General features: G+C 41.9%; 1 protein-coding gene across 2 annotated transcripts in view; it reads left to right on the plus strand.

Annotated features, from left to right (window-relative positions):
- The window catches only part of LOC101939198 (sperm flagellar protein 2), a 67,484-nt gene that overhangs the window by 34,649 nt on the left and 11,357 nt on the right, over nt 1-21,478 (plus strand). For both annotated transcript variants that reach the window (XM_065598852.1, XM_065598853.1), the window contains 2 exons: nt 4,831-4,969; nt 6,015-6,244. In XM_065598852.1, coding sequence (XP_065454924.1) covers nt 4,831-4,969; nt 6,015-6,244 — 369 coding nt within the window. The remainder of the gene's footprint in view (nt 1-4,830; nt 4,970-6,014; nt 6,245-21,478) is intronic.

Genomic DNA, 21,478 nt, shown 5'->3' on the forward strand with positions numbered 1-21,478 from the left:
TGCATGGTGCTGAATCTGACGTGGGGGCGACACAGTGGCCCCCGACGCCCAAGGAGCTGTCCCCAGATGAGCAAGGGGAAGCCACCTCTCCCCCTGTGGTGCAGTCATCTTTGTTGTCTCCAGACAAAGCAGTGACAGGCCCCTCGCAACCGAGCAACCTCCCCCTGACAACTTCAAGGAGCACCAGGCCCTGCTCAAAAGGGTGGCTGCCAACTTGAACTTGGTGATCAAGGAGCTAGTGGAGGAGTCCGACGATCTCTTTAATGTCATACCTTCCTCCAGTCCGGCCCAGGTCGTGTTGCCTGTCCACCCAGGGGTCCTAAAAATTGCTAAGTCTATGTGGCAGACCCCTGCTAGGCAGGTACAACTTCAACTTGTGGAACTCCATCAACAAGTTCAGGGAGGACCTTCCATAAGACCGAGCCCTGGAGTTCGCCACCTTGGTGGAAGAGGGCAAAGCGGTGGCAAGAGGGGCCCTCCAGATGGCCTGGGATGCTACAGACTCGGCAGCCAGGGTAGTCGCCTCTGCGGAGGTCATGAGGTGCAGCTCCTGGTTACAGTCATCTGAGCTGTCCCAGGAGATGCAGACTACACTCCAAGACCTTCCATTTGAGGGGGCAGGGCTCTTTTCAGAGCTGACCGATGCACGGCTCCACAGCCTTAAAGACTCCCATGCCACCTTCCATTCCTTGGGCCTAAACACCCCTCAGCAGGCTAGAAAGCTGTTCTGTCCCCCACCTCCTGTGTCGAGGTCATGGGGTGTCCCTCAGTCCAGCTCCTAAGAAAGAAGGACAGAGACAAAGGATTTAAACAGCGTCACCCTTCATTTTCCTGTTCCTCTGTCCAGCCTGGTTCTTCCAGAGGCCAAGGAAGCCAGAAGCAAGCATTTTGAGGATGCGCCCGAGGATGTTGTCCCAGTCGCTTCCCAGGATCTATCTCTTCCCCCCCTCCCTCCCCCCGCTCTCTTTCCTTATCCCTTCTGGTTGGCCTAGTCGCAGCTGACCTTGGACTGTTGGGTGCTCAACATAATATCTTCAGGCTACACCCTGAAGTTTGTGGCTGACCCTCCCTCCCACCTCACTTCTCCATCCCTCTTCAAGGACCCTTCTCATAAGCAACTACTCATTCAAGAGGTCAAGAACCTCCTACACCCGGGGGCAGTAGAGGAGGTCCCTCCAGACTTGGAAGGGAAAGGGTTCTACTCCTGCTATTTCCTAATCCCCAAACCAAAAGGGGACCTCAGATCCATTCTGGACCTGCAACACCTCAACAAATCTCACAAGAAGTTGCAGTTTCGCATGGTTTTTCTGGCCTCCGTTATTCCCTCCCTGGATCCGGGACACTGGTACGCTGCCGTTGATTTAAAGGATGTATATTCCCATCTTCCCAGGGCACAGGAGTTTCCTCTGCTTTGTGTTAGGCCACCTCCATTTTAAATTCACAGTGCTGCCCTTCAGTCTCTCGTCAGCCCCAAGAGTGTTTACAAAGTGCATAGTGCCAGTGGCCACTTACCTGAGGCGCTAAGGGGTGCAAATTTAACCGTACCTCAACGATAAAGGGCTAATCCCAGGATCAGGTGCAGCATCATCTCGATCTGGTTTGCTCCACCTGTCATGACCTGGGGCTGTTAATAAATAAGAAAAAGTCGACTTTAATTCCAGTGCAAATTCATAGAGTTCATTGGAATGGTCCTTGATTCTAATCAGGCCAGAGCCTTTCTCCCCGAGGCTCAGTTTCAAGCCATGGCGGAGCTGATCTCGTGGATTCTAGCCCACCCTCTCACCACCGCTCTCACGTGCCTGCGATCGTTAGGCCACATGGCAGCCAGCACTGACGTGGTCTGGCACTCACGGCTCTGCCTTAGGCTCCTGCTGGCATGGCTGGCATCGGTCTACGTACCCAACAGACACAGCATGGGCCGTGTGGTCAGGATCCTGGACCATGTACTGTCATCACTCATATGGTAGCAGAATCCTGCACCAATGTTGGAGGGAGTTCCTTTTGCGGCTCCATCCCCGTCAGTGAACCTCATCTCTGATGCCTTGAACCTGGGGTGGGGAGCCCATCTGAGCAATCTCAGCACGCAATGTCACTGGTCGAGTCACGATTGCTCCCTACATATCAATGTGAGAGATCTCAGAGCAGTTCACCTGTCCTGTCAAGCCTTCCTACCTCACATAGAAAGCACAATACAGCAGCTATATTCTATATCAACAAGCAAGGCAGAGCCACATTGTCTGCCCTTTGCCAAGAAGCCCTCAGGCTCTGGGATTTCTGTGTACAACGCAACATTCATCTCATAGCCACACACCGCCCCGGGGCCAGGAACACTTTGGCAGATCGCCTCAGCAGGACCTTCTCATCTCACCATGAGTGGTCCCTCCATCTGGAAGTGGTCAGCATCATCTTCCAGAGGTGGGGATCTCCCCAAGTGGACCTATCCATGTCCAGGCAGAACAGAAAATGCTACCTTTTCTGCTCGATTTGGGGGATTGATCGAGGTTCCCTGTCTGATACTTTTCTGCTCCTGTGGTCGGGTGCTCTGTTGTATGCCTTCCCTCCGGTGCTATTAATTCACAAGATCCTCATGAAGATCAAGCTGGACAAAGCAAAGGTGATCCTCATAGCGCTGGCTTGGCCGCACCAGCACAAGTTCAGCATGCTGCTGGACCTCTTGGTGGCTGCTCCGTTACAGCTACCGCTCATGCCGGATCTGCTGTCCCTAAACTGTGGCAGTCTTCTGCATCTGAACCTGGTGGCGCTGCATCTGACAGCTTGGCTGCTGCACGGTTAAATGTGGAGGAGCAGGAGTGCCCAGCTGGTGTCCAACAGGTCCTGTTGGGCATCAGAAAGCTCTCCACCAGAGCAACCTACCTGGCCAAATGGAAGCGGTTTGCTTGTTGAACCTTGGATAAAGGCATTTGGCCCTAGCTGGCCTCGCTGCAGTTAATCTTGGACTACCTTCTGTATCTCAAGTTCCAAGGCCTATCCCCGTCATCTGTCAAGGTCCACTTCACCGCTATCTTTGCCTTCGAGAGTAGGGTCGGTTTTCACCCAGGACATGACTGCCAGGTTCCTCAAGGGCCTCAAGCACTTCTACCCATATGTCAGGGACCCCGTTCCTCTGTGGGACCTGAATCTTGTGCTGTCACGGCTCATGGCACCCCACTTTGAACCTCTGGCTTCCTGCTCTCTCCTCCTTTCCTGGAAGGACATCTGCCTGCCAGGTCTCTGAGATTAGGGCGCTTACTTCGGAACCGACCTATACGGTATTTTACAAAGATAAGGTCCAGCTGCGACCATATCCAGCTTTCCTGCCCAGGTGGTCTGAAAGTTTCATACGGGCCAGGACATTTACTTACCTGTCTTTTTTCCAAAGCCACATAAGTCGGAGGAGGAGGAGTTTAAGTTGCATTCCCTAGATGTCAGGAGGGCACTAGCCTTCTACATTGAAAGGACCAAGCCATTCCACAAGTCAACACAATTGTTCGTCTTAGTGGCCAACAGGATGAAAGGTCGTCCAGTGTCCGGTCAAATAATTTCTTCTTGCATCATTTGCTGCTGCTAAGATGAGGCAAAGGTGCCTTCTCTGACTATTGTAACTGCCCATACAACCAGGGCACAAGCCTCTTTGTCAGCTTTTCTAACCCAAGTGCCTATCCAGGACATCTGTAGGGTAGCCACCTGGTCGTCCATCCACACGTTCATGTCCCATTATGTACTTATCCAGCAGGCTTTGATAGAGCAGTGCAGCAAGCTGCTAGACTGTGAGCCCACCTCCAAGGATACCGCTTGTGAGTCACCTAGAATGGAATCGATATGAGCAAGCACTCGAAGAAGAAAAAACGGTTACCTACCTTTTTGTAACTGTTATTCTTTGAGAGGTGTTGCTCATGTCCATTCCATTACCCTTCCTCCTGCCCCTCTGTCGGAGTTGCTGTCAAGAAGGAACTGAGAGGGCATAGGGATACTGCTATCGATACCGCTAAGGCAAAAATCTCTGATGAGTGTGTACGTGAGTGCGCACACACCTAGAATAGAATGGATATAAGCAACACATCTCGAAGAACAACAGTTACGAGAAGGTAGGTAACCGTTTTTTCCTTGCACTAAAACAACCAATTTTCACAAAGAGGGAATTGTAATAATAAGTATGGATTTGTGAGATATAAAACAGCTAGGCTTGGAAGGCCCGATCCAAAGCCTTGTAAAGTCAGTGATTTCAATGAGCTTTGGGTCAGGAACAAAAGAACAAACATTGGTTATGGTTCCCATAAAATTTGTATCATTTGAGATTTGCTTTTTTCCCCCTTTTGAAAAATCTGAGAAAGGAATGGTCTCTCTCTGAAAAGATTTAATTTTTTTAAATTACCTAAATATTATTGATATAATTTTTAAATAAAAGGAACGCTTCCTCTGTAGAACATCTACAGTTTATGTTCAAGTTCTAAAGGAAATGTTTTGAAATCATCCCCAGCAGACTATCTGGCTTTTTCACCATTGAGTTTCTAAATCTAACACTTTTGTCAGAGGGTACTGTCTGAATTAATGTCTTCTTATCACCTCTTCCTTTGACATCAGTTTGGTTAACTTTGCTATATCCTTGTGATATGCACGTTCTGATATCAACAGTAGGTATATTTTGTAAAACAAATTCTGAGTGAATTAAAAAAATATATAAATAATATATGAACACAGGAAACCTAAATAGGTATTTTGCCTGAGTGCAAGTTTCGGTGCTTAACTTTAGATGCCTATTTTCAAGTAAGCTTGAAAATAAACTTCAGATTGTATAAATAAATTATTATTATGAAATGACTGTTTCAACAGAGGAAGCTGCAAAATCTCGACTACAGCTGATAAAGACAAAGGCATTAACATTTGTTGAAGAACTAGTAATGAAAGCGGAAGAAACTTACAAATATATGGAAAAGTGGCTTGGTGCCAGGTTCCTTGCAGAAATGTCCAGGTAATATATGGCTAATTTTTAAATAGACCAGGTATTTTAGTAGAATAGAAAAGTTATTGTTCAGACAGGTGACCCTATCAAATAATTTGTAAAAATGTACAAAAAATAATCATTTTGCTTGCTAATTTTACTCTCAGGATTTGGGACTTGATCTTGCCTTATGATATATGCCCTATAGTGCTGCATACATTGGAAAGTTAAAAAGTGTAGTCAGCATTATTGTACCCAACTGTTCAGTCTTATTTTTTCTTAGGAAATACAGTTACAGTTATGAGCACTAGTAAAGAACCCGAAATTTTGTTCGTAGGAAGCAACAATATCAAGTAGTGGCTCCTGCCACCTTGGAATTTTGGGATCTTGTTTGCTGTGCTTCTGCCATTCCAGAATCCTCCACCTTTTGTTAAACCCACTGTGTATAGCAGTTGACAGAAGTCATTTTAAAGATCATAAGAACATGAGGGCCTGCTTTGTGACACAAATTAGTCTCCAGTGCCCAAGAAGTGTGTAGATTTGGGCCTAATCATGACTCCCTGACTTTCATGTAGAGGGGATCTTCTGTGTGCAGGTCAGACTCTTCCTACTGTAATATCCAAGTACTTATGCCTCCACAGCAGTATTACTCCTTTCCCTGCAGAATATGCTCCATAGATCCATCAGTCCATGCAGGGGCACATGACAGGGCGACAGGCTGAAGTAGGTGGACAGGGTGAGGTCAGGCAAATACACATCACCTCTTTTGCCCTGTGGAGTTCTGAAAATCTCAACCTATACTATCTTTCCATCGGGTTTTCTCAATGGCTGGGATTCCACTTTAAATGGGCTTCCCTCAGCAGTCACAAATAGAGCATGCTGCCAGGATGTAGTGAGAAATAACTAGCTTGGTCATAGATCCGCATGTTGACCCCCCTTCCCATGATCCACACAGAGGATTTGTGGTCCTTAACAGAGAAAATCTCCCATTGATGAAATCTTTCAGAATTTGACTCAAAGTTACTACTATCTTACATTTTAAAGTAATAATTGCTTCCCGCATTTCAATTTTTAGTGTTGACAAATTAACTGAGATTGCACGCCACCACGTTGAATGTTCTACGAGAATCCAATATGAATTGGTTTTAGATGAGACAGACTTCTTCATAAGCAATGATGTAAAAGTAATTCCAGATCCTATCCCTCCACCACGGCCTCCACCTGTAGAGACATCTGTAAATGGTACCCTAACTATTTCACAACTTAGCACACTCCATAAGCAATTTCTACAGGTGGCACCTAAAGGTAGGAAAAAATATTCTTACGCATTCATAAGAGAATTAGTTACCTAATCAAGATTTAAAATAACTGTTAGGAGCTACTAAACCATTTTTGATACTTAGCCAACAGCATTACGTACACTAATTTATGCTAGTAAGTTGAGATGCTACTACTGTTATTAAGAGCAAAGTCAGAATGCTGGTATCCAGCATTTAAGTGATCTGTAAGAGTCTTTGATCTGAGTTCCTCTATACTCAAATCTAAAGTAACTCTTTGGAACTATCAGTATGCTGTGTGTGCCTTTAAAAGTGGTGTCGATCTTGCTTAACTCAGAAATTCTTAAAATTCATAAGGTAAGAATCATTTTCAAATACAAGTTTTTAATTAAATGAATACTTCTGAGTTCAGTGCAGATGGCAGCCATGTTATTAAAAATGACATCATTTATGACATTGGTGCCTTTTTAGCCAAAAGGCATCAAAGCATTGGTTGAAATATCTTGAGCTTGCAACACCTCTAGAATGCCTCTTGTCAATATACAGCAACCATTCCATTAATTTACAAGTAGTAGGTCAGATATGTTTCTTTTTTTCCTGCAACACTTGGAGATGAAGCTTTTAGCTCCGTTGTGGTTCAGTTACTAGATTCAACAATAGTTTATCCCGCAAACAGCTTAACTGTAGAGCCAACCAACAATTTCATGCAATCAGTGACCCTACAGCAGTCTCTTTACTTAATATAAACACATCTTTGAAATGTGGGAACTCTGGGTAAAAGATTTTAAACTAGTTCCAGCATGATCTAATATTGGTTTTAGAATTATGCAAAATAATTTGTGTTTAAAAATTAAACCTTTTATTTAAATATATATTTTTCCCAATTAGTTACATCAATATGAAATGAAATGGAAAATAGTTCACAATCATTTACACAAGGATTCATTACTGACAATGTCACAAATTATCATCTTTTGTAACAAATGACCGCTACCACCAGTCCGGAGTGCTGGAACAATTTGTATACTGGGGGTGCTGAGAGCTATTGAAGCAAACTGTAAACTCTATTTGATAGGAACCACTTCAAACCAGGGGGTACAGCAGAACCCCCAGCATCCCTAGTTCCAGCACCTGTGCTGCCAATACAGTCAGAAATATCTTGTGTAGTTAAACATCATAATCAAATCCACCCAGTGTAATGCATTAAAGCTCACGAAGTCCCACTAAAGATGAATTTAGTCCTTAGGTTGAAATACATTTCACTGTATATTTACGGAGAAAAAGTGAGCTCACCTTTTGAACTTGAAAACTTTTGGCTGAGAAACATGTTTACAGTTTTCCTTTAAAGAGATGTCTATCTTTCTGTCTTGTGAACGTGAGAGAGAGCATTCCAAACTGCTCTGCAGCAAATAAAATAACAGATAGTATAGTGCATATAACTAATTATAAGAAGCAGGGAATATCTTATATTTGCATTCATTTATAGAGTTCCATAGGAGTAAAGCAGACTTCACAGACATCAAACATGGCTGGTCACTCCCTCAAGGAGCTTTTGTTTTAGATTTATTTACTAGATATATAAGACTATAAAATATGTCTAACACAGACTTTAACACCCTTAACATCTCTATATAGTTAAATGCAGCAATAATTTCCATCATATATTGATGACAACCAGTTAAATCTTGTAGCAAAAAAAAAAATGTAGAATATCTCACCTTCCTCCAATGTTTCCCCTTAAATAGCATCCCCCTCCAGTAAAAGAAAGGTCAACAGACTCAAGCTATTCTGGACCAAGTGGGGAACAAGTTCCAAAGTCAAGGGGCCCTCATTGAGAATGCCCTACCAGCAGTCCCCTCTCTTTTAAAGCCAAAGGGACACCAGTTCAAGAGCCTCCACTGATCTCTGCAATGACAGTATAACACAGGAATAGAGCTGATCTCTGAAGTAGGCAGGTTGCGGGCCATATGGGCTTTGTTGTTGTTGTTTTATGTTATTGGTATTATGGTAATGCTAGTGGCCAGGAACCCACAGGATCAAAAATAACTCGTTAAATTCTACCTAGAAACCTACAGGTACCCAGTGAAGATAACAAGCACTGGTGTAATGTCCTGATAGATATATATATCTTCCTTAACAAATGGGCTGCTGCATTCTGCACTTTGTTCAGCATTTGAATGGATTTAAGATGTAGCCCCACAAAGAGCACATTGCAGTAATTTACTTCTGTAGTGACAAAGGCATGACTCATGGTAATAACATACATATCTTCCCCCTCCCCTGCCTCCCAAAATAAATCAATAAATCTCAACCTCCTGGCCAGACACAAATCAAAGAGAACAGTCTGGTTCCTGCTGAAATGTGATCATCCTACAGTAATTAGGAATCTAACTAGATACTCCATTTGCAATTGTGAGTGAGAAGTGAGAGACAGACACCTTAATCAGAGAAGCAGATATAATCCTCACCATATCTTCCGATTGGTTTCCGCAGCCAATCAACATATCTAGATTGAGCTTTAGCGAGCTCACTTTCAATACAGCCAAACACTGGAAAAGATACTTTACTGTACTATCTGGGGCAGAAGGAACAGAAATAATAGATTGGAATCATCTGTCTGTTGAAAGCAATGCAGCTCGTGCTATCTCACTCACCCTCCTAAAAATCCTATATAAATGTTGAACAAGAAGGAACCCTGCAGTTAGCACTTTCACGGAGAAATGGCTATTGCCAAACGTTACTTTCTGGGAACTTTGAGAAAAAGATTGAGGACAACCCTGTCCCTTCCCCCATGGTCCATATATATGGTCCATAGCAACTTTATATCTAAAGATATCAGCATGCACAGCCTTTATTCACTGATAGGATGAAGTCATCAATCAATGCGATCAACATAATCTCTGTCCCGTAACCTAGTTGGTACCCCAGTTGAGAAGAATCAAGGAAATCTGAGCTATTTAGGTAATTTTAACCATGAAGAGAAGATTAGGTACAGGACTATAGTTAACCAGATAAGTCAACATCAATTTTTGGCATCTTGAACAAAAACCTTATCAATTGTTTTTTAAGAAAGCCGGCAGCATATTCTTAAGAGAGGCACTGACAGTCTGCATTATCACTGGATTCAGAACCTCCCCAGTTTTCAGGAAGGACATGAATCCAGAACTGAGGTTGATCCCCCTCCAGTACTTCACAGAGTACCACTGGCTGAAACAGATGGCAGCATTTGTCCCCCAAACAGTTGCCCTGCTTCCACAGAAGCAGACAGTTTGGTCAGAATCAAAGTGCCTCCACAAAGTAAAAGGGAGTTTCCTCACAAACCAAACTAAAGTCATCCTCTGAGTGAAGTCAGTTGGATTGTCCAAGTTCAGTCATCTGAAAAAAGTCTGTAGAACAAGATTTTGGGGATGGGATGGTAGAAGAAAAAATCTTTTTCTTTGTCTCCTGCACAGCCACAGTATAACAGCTTTAAAAACCCCACTGAAAACAATAATAGAGTAGTCTGTTGGAAGAACAGTCCTCTCCTTCAGAGTGCTCTTGTTCCATCAAGAGCAGACCATCAAAACAGTTCCCATGCCCTAATGAAAAAGGTATGCTGCAATCTTTTATTTCTGCAGGAGGTATTGGTCCAAAGACATAGGTAATATATCCAGCCAACCCACCTCCAATCCTTATCCAAATACTAGCTCAAGATTGTGGTCAGCCATGGCCCTCATGGAGGACTGAATTTATTCAGATGAATAATCATCAGAATAGACGTTTAAATGGCTGATCATGAACAGTCCAGGCGAATCTAACACTACAGCAGCAGGGACTCAGATAGGAACACTGGTGTGATCTGTATGCCAAGATTAGTACCATCTTTTATCTGGGCTGTCGCACGTAAGATGGACATATTGTATTCAATCCATTTTTGGTGAAAGACCTATGCAGTAGATTGGATACAAACAGCACAGACTCGCCACCTCCTCAGCAATCCTCTTCAGTTCCTACTGTACAAAACAGCCAAATGAGACCAACTGCACCAATACAGGTCCAGCAGTATTGTCCAGCCAGGTTTTGGTAATGTGCAAAGTTGGGAACCTCATTCTTACTTACATCATGGATGGTGGAAACTTTATTGACCAAATAAGCTAACGCACATCAGCATGAGCCAATGACTTCAGTTCTTGTCTGCTGATATGCCATTCACCAGAGAGATGACAACATTGGGATCAAAACTAATTGGTCTTAGTTTATATCCATATTAGTAGTAGTATTTGTAGTATGGTAATGTCTTCTAAGCACTAAACACATATGAGTATAAAAATAGATTATCCCTATCCCAAAAAGCTTACATTCAATGTATATGGCAAGAAACAACAGGTGGATAAAACCAACAGACAAGGGAGGATAATATGACAATAAGACAGTTATGATTTGTATAATACAGAGTGATCACAGCACAACAGCACACCTCTTTAATTTCTCCCTCTCCTGTCTCTTCTTGTCTTTTAGCACAAGAATCTAGGCTCCCTAGTCATTGAGGCCAATCACACTCATCCAGGCCACCAACAACCCCTAAACTTTTAGAGCTCTCATTGTCCCAACCAAATAATAATAATAAAGAATAATAATTATAGTGCCTAATCCTTCAATCCTAACTCATGTGAGTAGTCCTCAGATTATTTGTGATACTAAAGTCACCAGACTACTTATGAGTATGGGCTATAGGATTAGGCATTAATACAGATACTTACAGATATATAGTAGCTACAAATATTAATCCTAATAACTCTGACATATGTACTATTCCCCACCACTAGAGCGGTTACGTGGCAAGGCCGCACATTTGGATAAAATTAAAAGAACAAGTCTTCTATAGCAGCAGTTCTCAAACTGTGGGTCGGAACCCCAAACTGGGTCACGGCCCCATTTTAATGGGGTTGCCAGGGCTGGCTTAGACTTGCTGTGGCCAGGGGCTGAAGCCTGAGGGGTTCAGCTTTGGGCAGTGGGGCTGAAATTACAGGCCCCCTGCCTGGGGCTGAAGCCCTTGGGCTTTGGCTTTGCCCCTTCCCTCCCCCAGGCAGTGGGGCTTTAGCCCCCCCACCCGGGTGGCAGGACTCAGGTGGGCTCAGGCTTTGGTCCCCACTCCTGGGGTCATGTAGTATTTTTTTTTTTGTCAGAAGGGGATCGTGGTGCAGTGAACCCCTGTTCTATAGCATGTAAATAACAAAAATCCTAAAATTGATCTGAAGCCTCATCAGAATCCAGGCAAAGGATTTAAGAATCAGAGTACCAAGTTGACTGGGTATAACATTACTGTGATTATATATAGCAGAATTTTGAATTAAATGCAGTCTCTCAATTAACTTCTCTGGAAAACCAGAAAAGAGAGGAAAAAACAGAAGAAAGAATTAATTTTGGAAGAAACAGAGATGTAAAGTGCCTTTTCACATGAAATTTGGATGGAAAATATTTTTGAAATGAGAAAAGGCTGTCTTGGTGATATATTTAATAGATTGACAAAATCAGAGGAGAAAAGGCAAATCCAATATATTTTAACAATAGGGTGAGGACATAAAATTCAGTCATATCAAAAATCAAATTTTAAACAGTTTTATGTTTCCTAGGACTGTAAAGTATTAAAGAGCTGCTGGTGCTTCACAGACAACTTTGTTCTGTCCTTCACCCTTGGTTCTCTATGGAGACACCTTACTAACAACTCTGAGCATCGATGGAGAAAAAAACAGATTTGTACTGGACCTAGATATATGCTGGTGCAGTCTCTCACTTAACAAGGAAACCTAAGAAACATTTTTATGTTAGTGTCATTGTATTAATTTGAGGTGAATTTTCAGTGTTTGTTGGGTCCATAAAGTCTTTTGATCAGTTTTCTTATGGTAATTTAATGTATACCCCGATGAATGTGCTGTATTGTTCTCTAGTAAGGGTGTCCCTGTTCTGTAATAGACGACCCAGGACAGATCTGAAATTGAGCCACTAATTCCCAGTCAACATTTTTCTCTTCTTTTTTTCCCCAGTCTCTTTGGATATAGTCTATCTTATCAGCAAAATCCAACTGTCTATTTGTTTGTCTGATCCGATCTCCTTTGATTTTCTTCAGCAGCACCTTCTTATGACTGGATTAATTTCCAAAAATTTGTTTTCTGGAACTTATTAATATTTTACTAAATGTGCCCTAATGAATCCTATTTTGAATTCACCTGCATTTGCATTTCCAAATTAACTAAAATAAATTCTGTCCCAATTCTTTTCTTCTATTTATAATTGGTATGCTTGGCATGTTTGTAGATTCTGCCATTTCTTCCTAATCATGACCTGTATGAACCATATCAGTCCAATTTGTAGAGCTAGCCATTCAACTGAAACAACCATGAATCAAGTCTTTATTTACTTCTCTATTCTAAATCCAAAAATCATTAAGAATACCTGTAAATTTAGACACAGTGAAAAATAGACAACTTAGACCTGAGCGGCTCTCCGGCATTCAGGGCAGGTACGGTTTGAAGGTTATCTTTCTAATCAATCATGACAGATTATTTGTAGTAAGAATTTATCCCAAGCCTTATTATTTCAATATTTACCAAATATAAGACAGCCAGTGGCCACCATCTTCTTATCACTATTTGCGTCAAAAACTGCAGATACTGTAAGCCTGTCATCAGTTTAATTTTGTTGCATCATTGGATTTGAAATAGCTAAATTTAAGACTGCATTTAATTCAATTGAAAGTCTGTCCTTCAGTGGGAGTTTTGCCTGAGTAAGGAATTCAGAACTGGGCCCATGATTTCAAATATCTTCTATACTGTATACTAAAAGGTGTTCATATTTATGTCCATTTCCCAGCACTTTTTTAGTACAAATCAAGATCTATTTAGCTGCAATTTGATGTTAAATATGAGGTGGGAGCTCTAGTTTTGTTTGTAGGGATAGGTAATCAGACCTCCATTACTAGTGGTTCTTTTGATTCTTATTTATCATTTACCTCTCTAGTTAGATCTCTTACTTAATCATGTAGGTTTCATTCTTTTAATATTTCAAAAATCTGTCTGCACAGCTTAAAATCTTCGCTTGTACATAATTACCTTATATCTAGAAGAATCCCAAAGAGCTTTATGTACATGTTTGTGCCTACAAATATATTATATGTATCTATTTAGGGCTTAAGATATTCATCAGCAAGGTATACGAAAAACCTGTCGCCCCCCACCCCCACTGCACACACATGAATATGCACACACACAATTACTTCACTCATTTGCCCACTATTTAAATATCACTGCCTCTGATGATGAACATAGCCAGCCCTTAGCAACATCAAGAGCTGATCAGAAATTATTGAAACTTGGTTTCAAATACAAAAGGGGTAGGGAGACTTTCATTAAACATTTTCCCTATTTTTCAACCAGATCTGATGATTCTTATCTTAATTGTTGCAAGGGTCTTCTTACTGCTTCATATTTTGCTGCTCATATAATTTGTCATCTCTGTCATTCCTGTGATATCCTTTGGTTTGGGCAAGTGCATTGTTTACCTCTGAAATTGAAACAAGTTCAAAATCTATAAGTGATAACTTTTGAGGCTCTTTAAAAATTGATCTTTGTATTTTCAGGGCTTGTCTCGTGTGTCCTCTCTCATAATTCAGGCAGTGTGATTCATCTTTACTTCTTCCATCCTTATTGCTTGCCCTTTTACACACATGTACCAAAAAATTTATTATTTGTTACTGGGTTTTTTCTATCGCCTTTAAAAATATAATTTTATTTTTACTTTGTAGGTTTATTTTATTGTTGTAACATGCCTAATTTAGTTCAAAGGACATATTTGCTATGTTATTATATGTTATCTGGATTCATTGCTTATTGAAACATGTTAACACTTAAAGTTGTTGTATATATCAGTAAATAATTATTGACTTTGGAAAATAGTTTAGTTAAAAATAATTTTACACATTATATATCATTTTTTTTACATTTATTTCCCTTCTGTCTTCAAAACAAACAACCTCTATATGAAACTAAGATACTTGAGGCATATCTTCAACTGGTGTAAATTGTTATAGCTCCAGTGATATGACAATTTGCACCGGCTGAGGATCTGCCCATAGTCCTTACTTCTTCGCCATTCATCTGCTGGTGCTGCTTATTCCCCACATAAGATTAAAATCCTCTACCTGTAAACAGAGAATATAACTTTTGTTGGAAATAAGGAACTATGGCAGAACTCTACAGCCATACCACCTCAAGCTGTCAACTTGTTAGACTGCATAACCAAGGAAGTGTGGGGCAGTCAGACTAGTTACATGTAGCAGCATCACATTAGCAACTCATATTTAGTTTATGGTTCATTATAACCCCCAAATCCTTTTCAGCAGTACTACTACCTAGACAGTTATTCCCCATTTTGTAGTTTTGCATTTGATTTTGCACTTGTCTTTATTGAATTTCATCTTCTCCAGTTTATCAAGGTCATGAATTTTCAATGTGTCCTCCAAAGTGCTTGCAATCCCTCCCTCCCAGCTTGGTGTCATCTTCAAAGTTTATAAGCATACTCTCCACTTCATTATCCTAGTCATTAATGGAAATACTGAATCGTACCGAACCCAGGACTGACCCCTGAGGGACGCTACTAGATATGCCCTCCCAGTTTAATAGTAAACCATTGATAACTACGCTTTGAGTATGGTCTTTCAACCAGTTGTGTATCCATCTTCTAGTAATTTCATCTAGATCACATTTCCCTAATTTGCTTATGAGGATGTCACACGGAACTGTGTCAAAAGCTTGCAAACAGAGTGTTACCTTGATGTAAGTAATATTTTGTTACCAAACTCCCCGTGGCACTCCAAAGAATATGATTACCTCATTTCTTGTCCTAAAAGGGTGTGTGTGTCTGTGGGTGTGAATGAATGATAAACCTGACACAGTTACTGAGGTTGTAAAGTGTTTTGGAATCCATCTAGGTGTATGACGATATAAACGACATTATCATTTTTGGCCAAATCCTTGGCTGAAGCAATGCCAGTAAAGAGTATTGCATTCCTTATTGCTATATAAGCCAACTACGTATTAATAGTGAGGCTAGAAAGGCGACAATAATGCAAATAATAATAAAAGCCCAACACCTGGTCATAGGGAATGAGGTGCAGAAGCACTTGGATCCCAGTCCTTCACTGGGCCCATGGACCTTAGGTCTGCAATATCTTCCATGTAGCTGACTTCCACAAGGGAAGAGGAGTTATAAACTAATCAGAAAGGTTAACCTCTTGTAGTTGGGTGAGATTCACTCGGAAAACCACATCCTTTCATTTCCTGAAGGCTCCGTATTCTATTCTGGTCAATGATGCCATTTCAGAGCTGTCAGATAGGAGTGTTGTATTATGGAGGTGTGTCCTCCTCAAGGCCCCTCTGATTGGCTATCAGACAGAAGGAATCAGCCCCACACTCCCTGGTGAGAGATCAGGAATCCACTAAGCATACTCAGTGCCTTAACTATATAAACTACAATCCCATGTAGAAACAGTCATGGTCTCCGCTCTCTGGGTATATGAAGGAGATGGGTAGAGCATAATCACTAGGCAGCAGCCTCTGAAGGGGGAGTTCATCTCTTCATGATGCTCTTCAGTGTCTCTGGCTGTAGAGCACAGCTGGCTCCATAGCTTTGACTGCATTTTTGCCACAAAGGCTCTAGGAACCAGGATTCAAACAGCTGAAACAAAAAAAAATCACATCTTCATACTAAAATCCTCAGTTGAAGGGGACAAGGGAGGTGAAAAACAGAAAATATGATAGTAAATGTAGCAACAGCTCTTTAAAATAATCATTGATAATGGAAATGGATTTAAATGAGAAAAAGTTAAATGTGTGTATGTAGCAATGAAAATTTTTACAATATTGACAATTAGAACTGAGAGGGAAGAATATAATTTCAAAAGACTGTGAGTCTCAAAGCAGGGCTCTGAGGTACTCTAATATACAATGGGCCAGATTTTCCCTGTTCCTATTGAAGGTGTGGGATATGGTGCAAGAAGCCTCCTTCTCACCCTATATCCCTCTGGCATACCCTGTGAAAGAATCATAAACAATTGCATTGCCTGTAATTACGTGAATGCAAGTACTGGTCTCTCCATTTGCCTTAAGGGTACACATCACCATACGTGGGAGGTGAGACATAGGTTGTCATGAACTCATCACCCCAGGGCTGCATTCTCTATTCAATGGGGAGCCAGTGTAGAGTTCAGGATTTCTGTCCTGAGCGCTACATGGGACTGGTTCTGGCTATCTGCGATATTGCCTTTCCTCCCATGACCTCCCATTTTACACCAGAACCATGAAATTATCTGCTGAGTATGGGAGGCAAGTAATAAAATTGTACTTCAGTTGAACATTTTTTAAGAAGGTCAAATCAGTTGGGAATACAGTAGGACATTTCATTCATCCAACAGCAGATTTTGCATGTATTGACATAAGAGCAGCTGATGGATGCTTATGAGGAGGAAAGAAAGAAGACTGCTAACTCCTAAAAGTTCTGATTATATTGCCTTTTTTCAATTTTGAAAATCAAACAATCTCTATAAGTAAAGAAAGGAATTTAGTGAGGGGTCTACATCTACATATCTCATGACCACCTTGGTTGTAAAGGTATCCTTTTCATGGTTACAATGGGTGGTTTATCCTGGTGGTGCCCATCTCCTCTCCTCTCCATTTGCAGATGGGGAACTGAGGCATAGAGAGTTTAAGTGGCTTGCTCAAGGTTACACAGGAAGTCTGTGGCATGCTCCGCATTGAACCCAGGTGTCCTGTGTCCCTGGCCAGTGCCCCAACCACTGGGCCATACTTCTTCTTTAGTGAGGAGTCCAGTTTGATCCTGATTCTGCAGACACATGCTTAATGATTTGCAGGATTGGGCCTACACCAGGATGTCTTCTAACACAGATACCAAGAGATGAAGATATAGGTTCTGATATGTAGGTTGTAGATGGAGGTTGTCCAGTGGTCTAAGGAACTATTGAATGAGCTCATGCTCATAGCTATTTATTAATTTAATTATCAATGGGCAGAACTGCACATGAGAGATTATCCCTATGCTAAATTTACAGCTACTGTTAAAGCTAAATAATAAACTACATACAACTGGAATAAAGCTGTTAAATTTTAAAATCCCACATCTGAAAATTAAAGTTAATTCAGTAAGTAGAAATTGACAGCTAGTTAAAAATTGCAGCAAAATCTGTACTGAACAGCCATTCAGACTGCCAGAGATCAGTTGTTTCCAGAAGGTGATCTTCTAGTAAAGTGAAGCAGAAGTGTGTTTCACAATATAAGGTATTACTGGAAAACATATAGGTTATTACAGTGGATATCCTGCTTTTTGTACTCTTGGGTCTGTGATTCCAAACGAATTCTCATCATTCAAGTTTTCTGAACTGTTGGAGCACACACAGAGGGTGTCTTGCACACTTCTTTTAAGTTCCTCAGGCTGCACCCCAAATTCCAAGGTGAGTTGCTTTCTGAATAGAGAAGCTTCCCAGGATTTGTCAGCACTTCAGTGGTAAGGGTCTGCTTTGCAGTGGTGCTGTACAGCATTTTTTTCCTGCATCTTTTTCCTTGGTCAGGCTCCTAATATTAAAGGCTTACTCTGCAACCAGTACTCACATTGGATATTACTTGCTTATGTAAGTAGTTTCATGAACTCAATTTAGTGGGACTACTCAATTCAGCGGGACTACTATTGAACAAACATTAGTTGATTTGAGGAAGGAATGCACAATCAGGGCCTAAAAAAGTACGTTTGGTCTAAAAAAAATTTCTATGCCTGGCTCCTATTTTTTGAGGAGCCCAATTACACTACTGACCCTTTTAGAACTTAGTTCCTATGTTACTGCTCCATTTAGAGCATAGGTGATTTCTATGCCATTAGTGCATTGGTCTTTTTTTGTTTCACCAAATTGTCTGGTGTTTCAACAATGGGGGGAGGGATAGCTCAGTGGTTTGAGCATTGGCCTGCTAAACCCAGGGTTGTGAGTTCAATCCTTGAGGGGGCCATTTAGGGATCTAGGGCAAAAATCTGTCTTGGGATTGGTCCTGCTTTGAGCAGGGGGTTGGACTAGATGACCTCCTGAGGTCTCTTCCAACCCTGATATTCTATGGCTTTCATGGTGCTGATTACACAGTGAGATTAGGCCTCAACACATTGAATACTCAATATCTTGAGCATCGAGTCATGAATCTCCTCAGCACAAAGATTGTTTCTTTTTAGATTTCAGTTTTTTCAATATGCCAAGTGTTCATCTGCTCCCATCCCACAGTTCAACTCTTTAGATCTGAACATCAACACACTTGCTGCCTTATTTTCTTTTTGTCTTGCTGACCTCACTTATAGGGTGGAGAAAGGAAGACACTCCAGTGGTTTCAGAAAATGTCCATATTATAATTGTATTAAATTCTTCATGGACAGACACAATTACATCAGCAGTCTCAGCAAAGCCATGACTAACTGGAGAGTGTGATTATGTCACCTGATGTCAGAAGTTCTAGAAAGCATTTAAAAGCCTTCTGGGCCCTGTCGAAATGGAAGGGACTTGAAGTCAGAGTTTCTCATTACAGCAACCAGATGCCCCACTATTCTCTCCATTGTCCACCACTGTGTCAACAAAAATGGATAAGTACATTAGCTAAATGTCTCTGCTAAAAGCTAAGCAGCAAAGTTGTTAAAATTTTGACCATTTAAATTGTCATTACTGTCCGAGTAGCATAGCATTGACTTGTATGTTGCAGTTCACACCTTTCAGAGCAATTTTCAGGCTGTTTGAAGACTCAAGAAAAACACACCATACCTGTTTAAATTTTATTCACATGGAAAGAGTTAAGGCAATCAAAAGGTCTAAAAACTTAACTTTTTAATGAAAGTTTAGATTTTACTGCACAATTCTTTGGCACAGGATGGACTGGTTTATACAACAGATTCTTCTGTCTTGGAATACACAGTGCACTGCCTTGAGTGACTCAATGCACCATCCTGTTGGTGCTTCACCCCACTTCCTCCTTGTGAAGTGAGACATTGCCTTAAACTGTGCTTTTCAGCCCATGTCAAGAGGAGACCAGTTTTGTGTATTCGCTGGCACTCAACCAAGACTTCCGGTGACCCTGCTTGAAATAGTGTTACACGGGTATATGAGATAGTGGATCTTAAAAAGTAACAGCAGGGGATATCACATGATTTGATGTCTTCTACTAGACAAATTACTTTGATGATAACATGGACCTTTGCACTGATATCGGTACCTCAAAGCACTGTCTTGATGACAAGGCAGAGAAAAACCAGAGAGAGCTTTGTCTGTGTTTAGTGTTAAGGCTTGTGCACTGTTCCATCAGAACCTTTGTCACACAGCCAGTGCTAGTCTTAGCACACTTACCACTGGCACTCCTTATGATGGTGTACTCAATGGCTCCTTGTGACTGTGCTACTAATGCCAACTCTTCCACTGGCACTACAGCCTGTGATGCCTGTTTGGGACTGAAGGGACACCTGTGAGGAAGAAGACAGGGAGGAGTGCTATTATGGCACAGAGGAAACTAGTGACTCTTCAGAGGTCAAATATATTTACACAAGGGAAGATAAGTTTAATGACTGCCTTGCAGGATCTCACTTTCCCAAGTTTTTGAATTGGATAGCTAGGTCACCAGTTTTCCTTTAAGACCTGATTCTGCCACTGTTGTACAGTACTACTCAGCAGATATATTCAATAAATAGCCCCTTTTTCTTCAATGGAACTTCTTGTGGAAAAGACCCCTACTCACGGGGTAAGAGTACAGAACTTATTCCTTATTCCCTCACTAGAAGACACTAGGGACTGAGATTGATCAATTCTTAGATCATATTCCTCTTTGAATAGGATTGCACTAATCATTACAATAGGGTGTAATATACTATGGAGCAAACTCACAGAGCATCCCCTTGTGCCAGGACACAGCACTACAGGGGTTCTTCTGCTCTAGCACCCAATGTTGTCCATCATACTGGTGCTGTAGCAGTCTGCAGCTTCCATAGCCTGCCCTTGTCACCTCACTCCCCTTCTGAGGGCAACAGAAAAGTCCAATGAGGAAAAAATCCAGAGTCCAGTCTTCTTTATGCTAGGCCTTTGACCCCCATGTGGCACTCATCTGTCTTTTCCCTCTTTCAGTCCCACGGCCTGCACCTCTCCTCCTGCTGGAGGAGAGAGGAGAACCCAGGCCCGCCCTCTCCTCTGGGTTCCAGCCCAGGGACCCTGTGTTAGGTAGCTAAGAACTGCTCCTTCTAATCCCTTGCTGCTTCTTCAGGCTGCTCCTACCTTTTCCCTGTTTTGTCCTTGTCTTTCACAGGGGCTGCAGATTCCCCTATTCCTGCTCTGGAGTTCTGTCTCCTCATGTCGCTTTTCCCCAGCCAGTTATTGAGGAGCTTCCTTAAGGCTACTCCTGGCCTCTTTGGTAGAAGTTGGGTTGTACTTCATAAAGCCCGTTTTTGTCTTGCTTTGTCCTTAAGACAGGATTCCCCCACAGCCGTTTGTTTGGAGCTGGAGTTGCAGTTCAGGCAGTCCCTCATATCTCTTCTTAAGACAGGAGTCCCCAAGCTCTTTTCCTTGTAGGGGGGAATTGTAATTTAGGTTAACTGTAGAGCCTTAGCCTGCTTTTACTTCAGCTGGTCCCTTTCCCCCTACTAGGCTGCAAGTTTGGAGGGTTCAAGCAAGCCAGCCTTCAGCTGGTATGTCCCCTACTTTGAGGGAGAAGAAGCATATATGCTGGTTTCCTTCCTCAAGCTTGTTCCTGTTGGCTGAGAGAGAGGTGAGTCTTGCCTTACCCACTCTGCAAGGCTCCTTGTCCCAGGCCCTGAAAGAAATAGTAACAGGATTCCCTCCGAAACATTGCTTCTTTTCAGAACCACTTCCTCTCTTTCAATATCTCCTATTTCCTCCATCCTTATGTAAATCAGACCTCCCAAAATCTTAAAGGGACATGCCATGTGACGGGGTGGGCTGACCCCTAGGCCTTACAACTCATAAGGGGACAGACTACCCCATCACACCTATTCTGACCCACTTTGTGGTGGCATCCTTATTCCATTCTAGCTGTTGCTAAGGCAGTAGATAGGAAATATATGCTTACTCAGATGCTTCTAGTTACATCCTCCAAAGGCCTATTGAGAGTTTGGTATAGTCTGCTATAGCCAGGGCTAAAATGGGCTAGGTTTGTGGGGCAGCATCACCTGATCATGACTTGGGACA

Source organism: Chrysemys picta, chromosome 6, assembly GCF_011386835.1.
Source record: "Chrysemys picta bellii isolate R12L10 chromosome 6, ASM1138683v2, whole genome shotgun sequence".
NCBI lineage: Eukaryota > Metazoa > Chordata > Testudines > Emydidae > Chrysemys > Chrysemys picta.